The sequence below is a fragment of the Mandrillus leucophaeus genome, unplaced genomic scaffold (assembly GCF_000951045.1).
Source record: "Mandrillus leucophaeus isolate KB7577 unplaced genomic scaffold, Mleu.le_1.0 Scaffold73, whole genome shotgun sequence".
In the NCBI taxonomy this organism is placed as follows: domain Eukaryota; kingdom Metazoa; phylum Chordata; class Mammalia; order Primates; family Cercopithecidae; genus Mandrillus; species Mandrillus leucophaeus.
In genome coordinates this window covers 604,558-617,589 of record NW_012107919.1, presented here as the reverse complement: position 1 = coordinate 617,589, position 13,032 = coordinate 604,558, and the positions used below count along the sequence as shown (strand labels likewise).

The 13,032-nt window shown below is 40.3% G+C and overlaps 1 protein-coding gene across 5 annotated transcripts in view; it reads right to left on the bottom strand.

The window, feature by feature from the left end:
• PAMR1 (peptidase domain containing associated with muscle regeneration 1) overlaps window positions 1-13,032 on the bottom strand; it is a 113,350-nt gene that overhangs the window by 70,492 nt on the left and 29,826 nt on the right. For 4 of the 5 annotated variants that reach the window (XM_011965512.1, XM_011965509.1, XM_011965510.1 and 1 more), the window contains one exon: window positions 3,508-3,684. In XM_011965512.1, coding sequence (XP_011820902.1) covers window positions 3,508-3,637 — 130 coding nt within the window. In that variant the 5' untranslated portion in view covers window positions 3,638-3,684. Of the gene's footprint in view, window positions 1-3,507; window positions 3,685-3,858; window positions 3,875-13,032 lie in introns of those variants that run through there. The other variant, XM_011965514.1, reaches the window with a different exon arrangement.

The window sequence follows — 13,032 nt, the reverse complement described above, 5'->3', positions numbered from 1 at the left end:
AGGAAGAAGGAATGGCTAATCCAAGCTTCTGAATTTCTTAAGATAAACAGCATTTCCTCGAGCTGATAGTATGCTTCTTTGCTTTCAGCTGAAATTAGGTTTTCCTTGGGCTGTAGTGTATGTACGTGTGGTTACTGTAGGAGAGAGACGCATAGCTCTCTCTTTCCACACTATCCTGATTTTGCTTCCCTTCTTCCAGTGTCCCCTTCTATCAGAGAAGATGAGTTGCTAATACAGCTGGCCCTCCGTATTCACAGGTTTGACATGCATGGATTCAACCAACCACGGCTAAAAAATACAGTAGTCACAGGATGCAGAGCCCTGGAGTTCCACAGGGCCAACTGAGGGACTTGAGCATTTGTGCATTTTGGTATCTGCAGGGGTTGTGGAAACAGTCCCTCGTGGATATTGAGATATGACTGTATGATTTGTCAAATTCCAGTAGTCATGTGACCCATAACTGGGTCCCTGCAGGATCACTGTGCCTTCCAAAGACTATCTTTACTTACATGCCAATTCCCCGTCTTTAACTCCCTATCTCATCACTGCTGAGGAGGCAAATGGACTGAGTCTGCCCCCAGCAGCTGTCTTAGTCTGTTCTCACACTGCTAATAAAGACACACCTGTGACTGGTTAATTTATAAAAAGAGGTTTAATTGACTCACAGTTCCACATGGCTGGAGAGGCCTCACAATCATGGTGGAAGGCAAATGAGGAGCAAAGTCATGTCTTACATGGTGGCAGGCAAGAGAGTGTGTGCAGGGGAACTGCCACTTATAAAACCATCGGATCTCGTGAAACGTATTCACTATCATGAGAACAGCATGGGAAAGACCTGCCCCCAGGATTCAATTACCTCCCACCAGATCCCTTCCACAACCTGTGGGGATTATTACAATTCAAGATGAGATTTGGGTGGGGACACAGAGCCAAATCCTATCAGCAGCCCTGGCCAACTCTCTTTCTTAGCACAGTCACATCAGAGTGCTTACATATAAGCCACAGACACCAGCCTGGTGATTAAGATGAACAAGGCTATACTAAAAAGACACTAAATACAGAAATAATAAATACCCAGGGTGATGGATACCCTAAATACTCTGACTTGATTATTACACATTCTATGCAAGTAACAAGATATCACATGTACCCCATAAACGTGTACAAATATTATGTATCAATTAAAAAGGAAAAAAAGACATTAGATAGTTCACAAAGTTGCTAGAAGGGCCAGGGGACCAAATGCAGAGCTATACAACCTAGAACTACAGGAAACCACACTGGCCCAGTGAGGACCCTGGTGCTACCAGATGCTACTAGAAGTCACCATTGACATCCCTGCCATTGGTGCCCCTCGACCCTGATCCTGCTGCTCCACTGCCACCAGCAGAGAGAAGATCATTATCTATCATAATGATAGAAATGCAAACTGAAACTGTCCATGATCCCACCTATGAGACTGGCAAACATCCAAATGACACATCATGTTGCAAGGCTTAGGGAAAACAGTACTGTCACACACTGCTGGAAAAAATGCCACATGTATGGAGAAAACATGGCAAAGCAAGGCTGGGAAGTGACATATGTGCCCCCCTTTGACTCAGCGATCCCTCTTCCAGGAATCTACCTCGAAAATACACTGCAAAACTACTAAGTGATGTATGCCTAAGGGTAGTCATTGTAGTACTGTTAACAGCAAAAGGATGGAAACAACCCAAATGTTCATAAACTATGGTAATCCACACAAGGCAGTTACATGCAACCATATAAACAAATGAAGAACATGGTTTCATACTGACATAGAGTGACCTCCAGCATATATTGTTAAGAGATAAAAGCAAGGCCAGGCACCAGGGCTCATCCCTGTAATCCCAGAACTTAGGGAGGCTGAGGCAGGCAGATCGCTTGAGCTCAGGAGTTCGAGACAAATCTGGGCAACATGGGGAAACTCCATCACTATAAAAAATACAAAAATTACTCAGGCGTGGTGGCACTTGCCTGTAGTCTCAGCTACTCAGGAGGCTGAGGTGGGACGATTACCTGAGCCTGGGAGGCAGAGGCTGCAGTGAGCCATGATTGAGCTACTACACTCCAGCCTGGGTAACAGAGTGAAACAGTGTCTCGAAAAATAATAAGAGAAAAAAGCAAGATGGTTAGCAAGGCTTATGATATGCTATCTTTTGTGTAAGAAGAGGAAAAATATATATGTATATGTACATCTGCTTGTGTTTTCAAATATGGAAAACACATAAAAACAACAAACCTATTTGTATATCAAATAGGTGACATCACAAAACAGAAAGGAACTATATCAATTGATTTTAACATGTAATATTTTGACTGTACATATCAAGTGGGAGATATTGGAAGATCAATAATCACCACAAAGAAGTAACTGCTAGAAGGTCTCATTTCATCCAAAGACACATTCATATCACCGGGACCATTTCCCAAGTGTCCAGCTCAGAAACCAGAGCATCAGACTTGACTCTGTTCTTGCCTTCCCTCTCCTATCCTACCCAACAGATCCCAATGTGTGGTCAGTTCCACTCTCAGATCCCAAATCCCTCTACCTCTCTCCATCCATAGAGCTTGTACCTTTATTAAGGTCCCCATTATTTCTTTCCTGCCTCTAGTCATGCTTGTCCTTTTCCCATACTACAGCTAAAGAGAAAAATCTGCTTTTCCTTCTTTACTAAAAGATTTCCAGTGTTACCAAAATATCTTCAGTATATAGCCTAAACTTTGAAGCACAGTTTGCAAAGCACTTCAGGATCTGGCTCCTGTTCCTCCCTTCAGATTGCTCTCTCTTAATCTTTTCTCATTCATTCATTCCCTCTCCCTCTCCCTCTCCCTCCCTCTCTCCATTTATCCAGGTCTCTCATCACATACACATTTCTCCTGCCAGACTGCTACTTGCATCTCCCAAAACCCCATGCTTCCTCTTGCCACAGGACCTTGGCACATGTTATCCTCTGTGGCTTGACTTCTCCTCCCAAGCCCCCTCACCTTGTTTAGTCTGCTTCTCCCATCAGCATGCTCACCACCTTCTCTAGCAAGTCTTCACTGACTTTCCTCCCACCTGCCCCCATTCCCATCCATGTTGCCATAGTCCCCCATGCTTCTCTATCATAGCATTTACTACACTGTATGGTAGCTGCCTGTTCTCCATATCCCCCCAGGCTATAAGCTCTGGGAATGCCGGAGTGTGTCTTTTGTTTTATCATTGTATTCCTAGTATCTGACTTGGTACATAAAGTTGCTCAGTCAGCTTGTTAAATGAATGAGTGAATGAATTCAAAGTTGTACAAGTTTAACACTGAAAAGAGTACTGACTCCTTTTATTGCTGTGCCTTTAGTTAGAATAGGCTGAATTGTGTCACTTTTCATAATCATGGCACCACAGCGTCCTGATGGCTGCCTGCTGGAATTCAGGCGTTCAGCCTGTGCCTGTTCATTGCCTCCAACAACATGAAGGCAACCTGAGGTCTCCCACTCCACACTCACCTGGGTGGATCAGGCAGGAGTCACACTCATTCTCCTCATTCCTGCAGCAAGGGATGGTATAACCCACAACTTCCTTCTTTCCGGGGCAGACGCACTCAATCTGATCATATTCACAACACTCCCGACACATGATATTCCACTCAGCTCCAGGACAGGCTTCATTAATGACTGTGTACTCTGAAATGGAAAACCAGCAGGTGAGGCTAGGGCCTGGCAGGGAGTGGTAAGACTCTTAAGTACTCTACTGCTAAGAGGCAACTTTGCCCTATAAATGCATTGCCCTGCCTGAATGAGAAAGAAGATCCATGTGAATTCTTCCCAGGCCAATGTCTCCAAAGTAGGGAGACCTACCCCAAGGAATATTTGAAACCACCCATGGGAGCATAGATGAAATCTGTTTTAACTGCTATTCATTTTTATTTTTATCTTTAAAAAATGAAATCAAGTTTCATCATTATATAATCTAGGTGGATTGACAATAGAACTTAATGTATATAATTTATAAACCAGCACACATCTCTTAGGTGTCTATGCTCATTTATATTTTTATTAGAATACATCAGGCTGCTGTTTATGACTACACAGGTTGTGCACTGCACAGATCCATAGGCAGCCATTAAACTGCATGACTACACACTGCAGCCCAGGAATGTGGGCCATCAGAAAATTTGGAGACCAGTCTCCACACCAGGTCATTCAAGTGCAAGGCCGATTGCCCAGTAGAGACTATGTCATGTCTTCCAAACTCGGCCCCTCAATTTTTCAGTGTACTATTTTCATAGTACCTCCAAAGCGAAAACCAACAGAAAAGACAAAAAGTACCTTAATTAGTATGTTTGGGAGAATTTCACTGTTTTACAATGGTGAACTCATTAGCCCAACTTCATTCAGGCGCCAAGTGCAACTGAGTGTTCTTTCCCATAAGAAAAAAAAAAAAAAAAATCCCTTTCTGTGCAGGATTTTTTCCTTCTCATTTTCTTTTTTTATATATACCTTCAATAAAAACAAAAACCATCTGGCAAAACCTATAAGAGGAATCAGTCAGAGGCTGCCCGAAAAAAGTCAGGCTAAGAAACAGACCTTCTAGTTTTGATTTCCTCTTCATTTTCCCCACTCTCCATTTCTAAAAATTTTGCACAAAGATGACAATTACAGCTGAAATGAGTCAGATATTTGAGGAAATGAATCTGGACAAGATCCCCACAAACCCTTCCCAAGAAACTCCAGGCAGGGATCACCAGCATGCTTCGCAGGCCCGCATAAATGAACTCTAGCATCTGCAGTGGCTTCTAAACCCTTGAATTTCATAGTTTCCTCCCTAAATTAGGAAGTGTGACACAGGGTTGGTCACTCTCAATTTTCCAAGTAGAGCCATTTAAAGAAAGTATCATCATCTACTCTTAGCCTCAGGTCATAAGAACATGCCACTATCATAGAAGGTAGCCACTTGCACAATGTGGGACAGTTATTTAAATGGAATAAATTTAGTTTTATGAAAATTTGACTTTTTAAATCATTTTTCCACAAACATTAGTGGACCAGAAAAGATCCTTACATTGGTGTTTGGGAATGAGTGGCTACATCATCACAGCATAATCACCACTGAGATTTGTTTCCACCACTACTGTCTGAGCCCCTTCAGGGGGACCCCCACGACTGACTTAGCTGTGCTTCCCATGTCTCTGATGATCTGCTGACAAAGTGAATGACTTCTAAAATCTGGATAATAATTTAATGGTTAAAAGCAAGAAATAGCAGAAGGAAACACAGGAGTAAATCTCCATCCATGATCTTGGATTTGGCTATGGATTCTTAGATATGACACCAAATCGGGAGCAACAAAATAAAAATGAATTCGACTTTATTGAAATTAAAAATGTTTGTGCAGCAAAGGACATTATCAAATAAGTGAAAAGACCACCCATAAAATGGGAGAAAATATCAGAAAATATTTCTGATAAAGGCTTGATATCCAGGACATATTTCTAAAACTCGTACAACTCAACCATAAAAAAGACAAACAACATAGTTTTTTAAATGAGCAAATGACTTGAATAGACATTTCTCCAAAGAAGCTATATAAACGGCCAACAAGCACATGCTAAGATGTTTAACATCACAAGTCATTTGGGAAATGCAAATCAAAATCACAATGAGCTACCACTTACTAGGGTGGCTGTGATCCAAACCAAGGGAAAAAATGGAAAACAAGTGTTGGCAAAGAGGCAGAGAAATTGGAACCCTTGTACATTGCTGATAGAAATGCGAAATGGTGCAGCCCCTGTGGAAAACGGTTTGGCAGTTCCTCTAGAAGCTAAACAGAATTGCCCAGCAATTACACTTCTAGGTATAGATCTAAAAAATTGAAAACAGAGACTCAGAGATACTTGTATGCCAATGTTCATTCACAATGGCCAAAAGGTGGAAATAACCCAATTTTCCATCAAGAGATGAATGGATAAACGAAATGAAGCATATGGGCCGAATGCAGTGGCTCACACCTGTAATCCCAACACTTTGGGAGGCCAAGGCAGGCAGATCACTTGAGGCCAGGAGTTCGAGACCAGCCTAGCCAACATGGTGAAACCTCAACTCAACTAAAAATACAAAAAATTAGCCGGGAGCGGTGGTGTACACCTGTAATCCCAGCTACTTAGGAGGCTGAGGCACGAGAATCGCTTGAACCCAGGGGGCAGAGGTTGCAGTGAGCCAAGACTGTGTCATTGGACACCAGCCTGGAGGACAGACCAAGACTTTTGTCTCAAAATAATAATAATAGTAATAGTAATAAATAATATAAAAAATAAAAAATGAGGTATGTGCATACAATGGAATATTATTCAGCTGTGAAAAGGAATGAACAACTGCTATGTGCTATAATGTAGATGAACCTTGAAATCATGCCAAGCAAAAGAAGCCAAACACAAAAGGACAAACATTGTCTGATTCTGCTTCAATGCAATATCTACAATAGGCAAATTCATAGAGACAGAAAGTAGACTAAAGGTTACCAGGAGCTGGGGGAAAGCTGAATGGAGAGTTGTTGCTTAATGGTTACAGAGTTTCTGTTTGGGGTGGTGAACTACATAGAGGTGATGGTTGCACAGTCACAGGAATCTAATTAATGCCACAGAATTACACACTTAAAATGGCTAAAATGGCACATTTTCTTAGCCTTCTCTATCCTTCCATTCCTCCTCTGATTATCTGCACTCTGCTTTACCCCTTAGCTCTCTCTCCCCTCATCGTACATTTATATCTTCCTATAGGTAAAATGTTTTTGTGTGTCCATAAACCCTAAGACCATGCTGGCCACTCTGAATTTTCAATAAATGGTGATTGATCAACTATAACATGTCACTCTACTGATGCTTATTACTGTACTACATTATAACATTCAACTTCTTTTCTTCTTTCTCATTGCAAGTAAAATATCTAAAAATTCTCACTCAATACAGCTTTCTTTTATACATATATATAGCTTCTTTTTAACATAGAAAAAAAATATTTTCAAAGGCTGAGAGAATGAAGGGAAGTCATCCAGTTAGAAAGAATAGCACACCCAAAGGCCACGGGATGAAAATAAACACAGGCCATATGCACAGGACAAAAACTAAGCTTGCTTGAAAGAAGCAAAGATTATGAATCCTGCATAAGTTCTTTTTTAGATCACAAGCTCCTACCTGTGCCAAGTTTTCCTAGTGGAATGTGTATTATTAATAATATGCTGTAGTGTGTTAAATCCATGTGGTATAGCCCGTTATTCAAATTATTCAAATTTTGGTATTTGTGATACCAAAAAAGGGCACATTTTATGTTATCTATATATATTACCACAGTGTTTTAATTGTGAAAAGTAGGGGAGGGAGACTGAGAGAAAATAAATCGGTTAGATACTCAAACATGGGAGTCGACAGACCTGGGTTTGGAATCTCCCTCTGCTACTTGCCTTGGCAAAGTTACGTTACTCTCTCAGCCTCAGTTTAGTATCCAGTAAAATGAGTACATTTTCTCCAGTTTAGGCCTGTTGAAAATACTAGACAAAATAATGCATATAAACAGCTTAGCACAGCACCCAGTATGTACTAAGCATTCAGAAACTAATAGCTTAAAAAGAAAAAAAGAAAAACAATAGAGAACGCCCATATTTCTCAAGGATATTGTTTTTTATGCATGTCAGATCAATTTCTTGCTTAAAATGGTCACCTTGCTTCCCACTGCTTTTTAGAAAAACCCTCAAATCCTCTGCCACGTCCCACAAGGCCTTTGAGGTCTATGGTCTCCCAACTCCGTCAAGCTTTTCTGGCCACTGTTTCCCACCTTCTCTCCATTTCTCAAAACCACCAAGCTCTGGCCCACCTTGGGACCCCACATGTGCTTCTCCCCAGGCCTCTGTCTCAGGCCTTCACGTTAATGATGCGTGTTCGGAGAGGTCCTCCCTGGCATTCCCCTCTGAAATGCACACCCCTTCCATCCCATCCGTGGTTATTTCTGTCTCAGTATCCTCAGTATCCTGGTCCTTACTACAGTTTAGAATCATTTTCTGTTCTCATTTACCTGCCGAGTGTCTGCCTCCCTTACATGCCCATAAGCTAACAGGAGCCACATCAAACTTGTTCACCACTGCCAGGACAGGGCTGGCTGGCACACAGAGGCGCTGAACAAATATCTGTTGAATGAATTCAGCCTGAACTCAAGAGCTAACCTTTCTTCAGCAGTCAAATATTTCCATCCAGTGGGTTCAGCTTGGAGCCATGAGCCAGGAGAGCTGGCTTTGCCTCTAATTTGTTGATACCAGAGCTGGGTGCCTTTCCTCCCACAGTGAGGTATCTAGACATGAAGGTCCAGGTGGCCTGCCTTGGGTCCATATTTCTGGACTCCAGCCCCCACCCCGTACAGATGTATGTTTGTTCCACTCTCTGAACAGCGAATATGCCCATAGGGTGTGGCTCATGCCTCACACCCCCTCCCTCTATTCACCCCGCAGCAAGCACTACATTCTTCTAGGTTTTCTAAGAATTTTGTAAATACTGATAACTCGAGGGGCTACACCAACAGGATAAATAATTTGCAACTTTTATAAGATTCTGTACGTCAACACGGAAGGCCATTTAAGGTTTGTTCCACTCCCTGTTTGCCCCTAAGCAGCAGACTCGTCACCTCTGGCCTGTCACATGCCAGGGGCCTCCATTTTACCCAGGAATTAATTCCCTAAAATACCTTCACTGGCATTTCTCTTTACTCCAATGAGCAAGCCCACCTCGGCCCTCTTTACTCCATGACTCTTTATTTCATAGATGAGATCCATTTCTCTTTACTCCAATGAGCAAGCCCACCTCTGCCCTCTTTACTCTATTACTCTTTATTTCATAGATAAGATCCATTTCTCTCTACTCCAATGAGCAAGCCCACCTCTGCCCTCTTGACTTCATGATTATTTACTTTATAGGTAAGATCCATCTAAGGCTAAGGGAATGACCCCAGGGAATCCTGGCAGCAGGGATTTTACAGATGTGACTAATTTAAGGATTTTGAGATGGGAGGCATATGCTGTAATATCCAGGTGGAACCAATGTAGTCACAAGGACCCCTGTAAGAGGGAGACAGGAGGGTCAGAGTCAGAAAGGAAGTCTGCTGACAGAAATGGAGGTTAGAGTGATGTGCTTTGAAGATGGACTGTGGGACCACAATCCAAAGAGGCAGGCAGCCTCTAGAAGTCTGAAAAGGCAAAGAAACAGATTCTCCTGCAGAGCATCTGGAAGGAAAGCAGCCCTGCCAACCCTTTGATTTTAGCCTTGTAAGATTCATTTTCGACTTCTGACCTTCACGACTGGAAGGTAATACATGTGTGCTGTTATAAGGCCCTAAAGTTGTGGTAATTTGTTACAGTATCTGCAGGGGACTAACATACCGGGACTTCTTGAAAGAAAGGTTAGCCCACAGCAAGTCTTTGAACCACTCTGTTCCTCATTTTCCCCACTGAGCACAATGCCTAGAGCAAGGGTGAATGATGAACTCATTCTTTCATTCTACAAGTATTTATTGTTGACTACGTCCTAGGCGCGCTGGAATGCAATAGAAAAAAAATGGTCATCATCACTAGCCTGATGGTGCTCACAGTTCAATAGAGAAGACATTGGTCAAATGACCCCACAAATACATAATCATAAACCATGATAAGGAAAACTTAGAATGCTAGAAGAATGAATGAGTGGTCATGAAGGTGCATTAGCACCAAATCTACAGACCTCATAGGGTTAGCGAGGTTTAAATAAAATTACAGAAAGAATCCATCTACAGCTCTGCATCACTTAATGACAGGGATATGTTCTGTGAAATGTGTCATTAAGCAGTTTCACCGTTGTGTTTTTGAGAAAAATCTATTCAGATCTTTTGCCCATTTTTAAATTTAATTAATTAATTAATTTTTAAGTTCTGGGGTACATGAGCAAGATGTGCAGGTTTGGTACATAGGTAAACATGTGCCATGATGGTTTGCTGCACCTACCAACCCATCACCCAGGTATTAAGCCTGGTATGCATTAGCTGTTTTTCCTAATGCTCTCCCCCAACCCACCTTCCTCTGACAGGCCCCAGTGTGGGTTATTCCCCTCCCTGTGTCCATGTGTTCTCATTTTTCAGCTCCCAATTATAAGTGAGAACATGTGGTGTTTGGTTTTCTGTCCCTGTCTTAGTTTGCGGAGGATAATGGCTTCCGGCTTCATCCATGTCCCTGCAAAGGACATGATCTCATTCCTTGTTATGGCTGCATAGTATTCCACGGTGTATATGTACCACATTTTCTTTGTCCAGTCTGTCATTGATGGTTTTGCCCATTTTTAAATCAGATTTTTTTTTTTTTTTTTTTGCTATTGAGTTGTTTTAGCACGTTGTATCTTCTGCTTATTAATCCCCTGTCAGATGGATAGCTTGCAAATATTTTCTCTCATTCTGTGGTTGTCTCTTCACTTTGTTGATTGTTTCCTTTGCTGTGTGTAAGCCTTTTGGCTCAATGTATTAATAATCCCATTTGTCCATTTTTGCTTTCATTGCCATGCTTTTGAGGTTTTACCCGAAAAATCTTTGCCCAGATCAATGTCCTGGAGCATTTCCCCAATGTTTTCTTTTAGTAGCTTCATAGTTTCATATTGGATTTAGTCTTTAATTCATTCTGATTTGATTTTGTATGTAAGAAATAAGGGTCAAGTTTCTTTCTTCTGCATATAGATATCCTGTTTTCCTGGCACTGTTTATTGAAGAGACTGTTCTTTCCCCCATTGTATGTTCTTGGTACCTTTGTCAAAACTGAGGTGGCTATAAGAAATGTGGATTTGTATCCGGGTTCTCCATTATGTTTCACTGATCTATGTGTCTATTATTATGTAAGTACCATGCTGGTTTGGTTACTACAGCTTTGTAGTGTACCTTGAAGTCATGTAGTGTGATGTCTCTAGCTTTTTTTTTTTTTTTTTTCTTGCTCAGGATTGCTTTAACTATTCAGAATCATTTGTGATTCCATATCAACTCTAGGATTGCTTTTTCTATTTCTGTGAAGAATGTAATTGGTATTTTGATTAAGGGTTGCACTGAATCTATAAATTGCTTTGAGTAGTATTGTCATTTTAATGGTATTAATTCTCCAAATCCATAAGCATGCAATATCTTTCCATTTTCTTGTGACCTCTTTAATTTCTTTCATCAGTGTTTTATAGTTTTTCTCATATGGCTCTTTCACTGCTCTGGTTAAATTGACTCCTAGGTAATTTTATATTCTTTGTAGCTATCATAAGTGGGTTGCTTTCTTGATTTCTTTCTCAGATTATGTTGGTGTATATAAATGCTACTGATTCTTATACGTTGATTTGTATTTTATGACTTTACTGAATTCATTTATCAGTTCTAACAGTTTTTTGGTACAGTCTTTCGATTTTTTTTTAAATATAAGATTATCTTGTCTGCAAGCAAGGCTAATTTGACTTCTTCCTTTCCAAATTGGATGTCCTTGATTTCTTTCTCTTGTCTAATTGCTCTGGCCAAGACTCTCAGTATTATAACGAATAATAAAAGTGGTGGAAGTGGGCATCCTTGCCTTATTCCCAATCTTACAGGGAAATCTTTCCAATTTTTTCCCATTAAATATGATATTGGCTGTTGGTTTGTCACATATGGCCTTTATTATTTTGGAGTATGTTCTTTCTATGTCTAATTGTTTAGGGTTTTCATCATGAAGGGATGTTGAATTTTATCAAATGCTTTTTCAGCATCTATTGAAATGATCATATGGTTTTTGTTCTTGGTTTTTTTGATGCATGTGCCATGTCTGTTTATTTGCATATTATTTGAATCATCCTTGCATCCTTGGGGTGAATCATGGTGAATGATCCTTTTAATGTGTTGTTGAATTCAGTTTGCTAGCATTTTGTTGAAGATATTTGCATCTGTGCTCATTATTGATATTTGCTTCTAGTTACCTTTTTTGCTGTTGTTCTATCCTCATCTGGTTTTGATAATAGGGCAATGCTAGCCTCATAGAATGAATTTGGAAATATTCCCTCTTCAATTTTTTTGGTAGAGTTTAAGGAAAATTGGTATTAATTCTTCTTTAAATATTTGGTAGAATTCAGCAGTGAAGCCATCAGGTCCTAGGCTTCTCTTTGATGGGAGACTTTTTATTACAGCTTCAACCTTGTTACTCATTACCGGTTTGTTGGGGTTTTCTATTTATTACTGGTTCAATCTTGGTAGGTCGCAAGTGTCCTGGAATTTATCCATTTCTTCTAGATTTTCCAATTTGTTGGATTATAGTTTTTCGTAATAGTCTCTAATAATTCCCTGTGTTTCTGTGGTCTTGGTTATGTCTTTTCTCATTTCTAATTTTATTTAATTAGGATTCCTCTTTTTTAAATTTTAGCTAAAGGTCTGTTGATTTTATCTTTTCAAAAAACCAACTTTTTGTTTCATTGAATCTTCTTAAATTTTGGTCTCAATTTAATTTATTTCTGCTATAATCTTTATATTTCTTTGCTTCTATTTAATTTCGGATATTTTTGTTGTTCTAGTTCCCTGAGGTACATTGTTAGGTTTTTTGAATTCCTTCCACTTTTTTGGTGTAGGTGTTTATTGCTCCAAACTTCCCTCTTAATACTACTTTTGCTGTACCCCATAGATTTTGGTATGTTGTATTTCCATTATCATTTGTTTGAAGAAATTTTTTTTATTATACTTTATGTTCTAGGGTACATGTGCACAATGTGCAGGTTTGTTACATATGTATACATGTGCCATGTTGGTTTGCTGCTCCCATCAACTCCTCATTTACATTAAGTATATCTCCTAATGCTATCCCTCCCCCTTCCCCGCACCCCACAACAGGCCCCAGTGTGTGATATTCCCCTTCCTGTGTCCAAGTGATCTCATTGTTCAATTCCCAGCTATGAGTGAGAACATTCAGTGTCTGGTTTTCTGTTCTTGCAATAGTTTGCTGAGAATGATGGTTTCCAGCTGCATACATTTCCCTACAAAGGA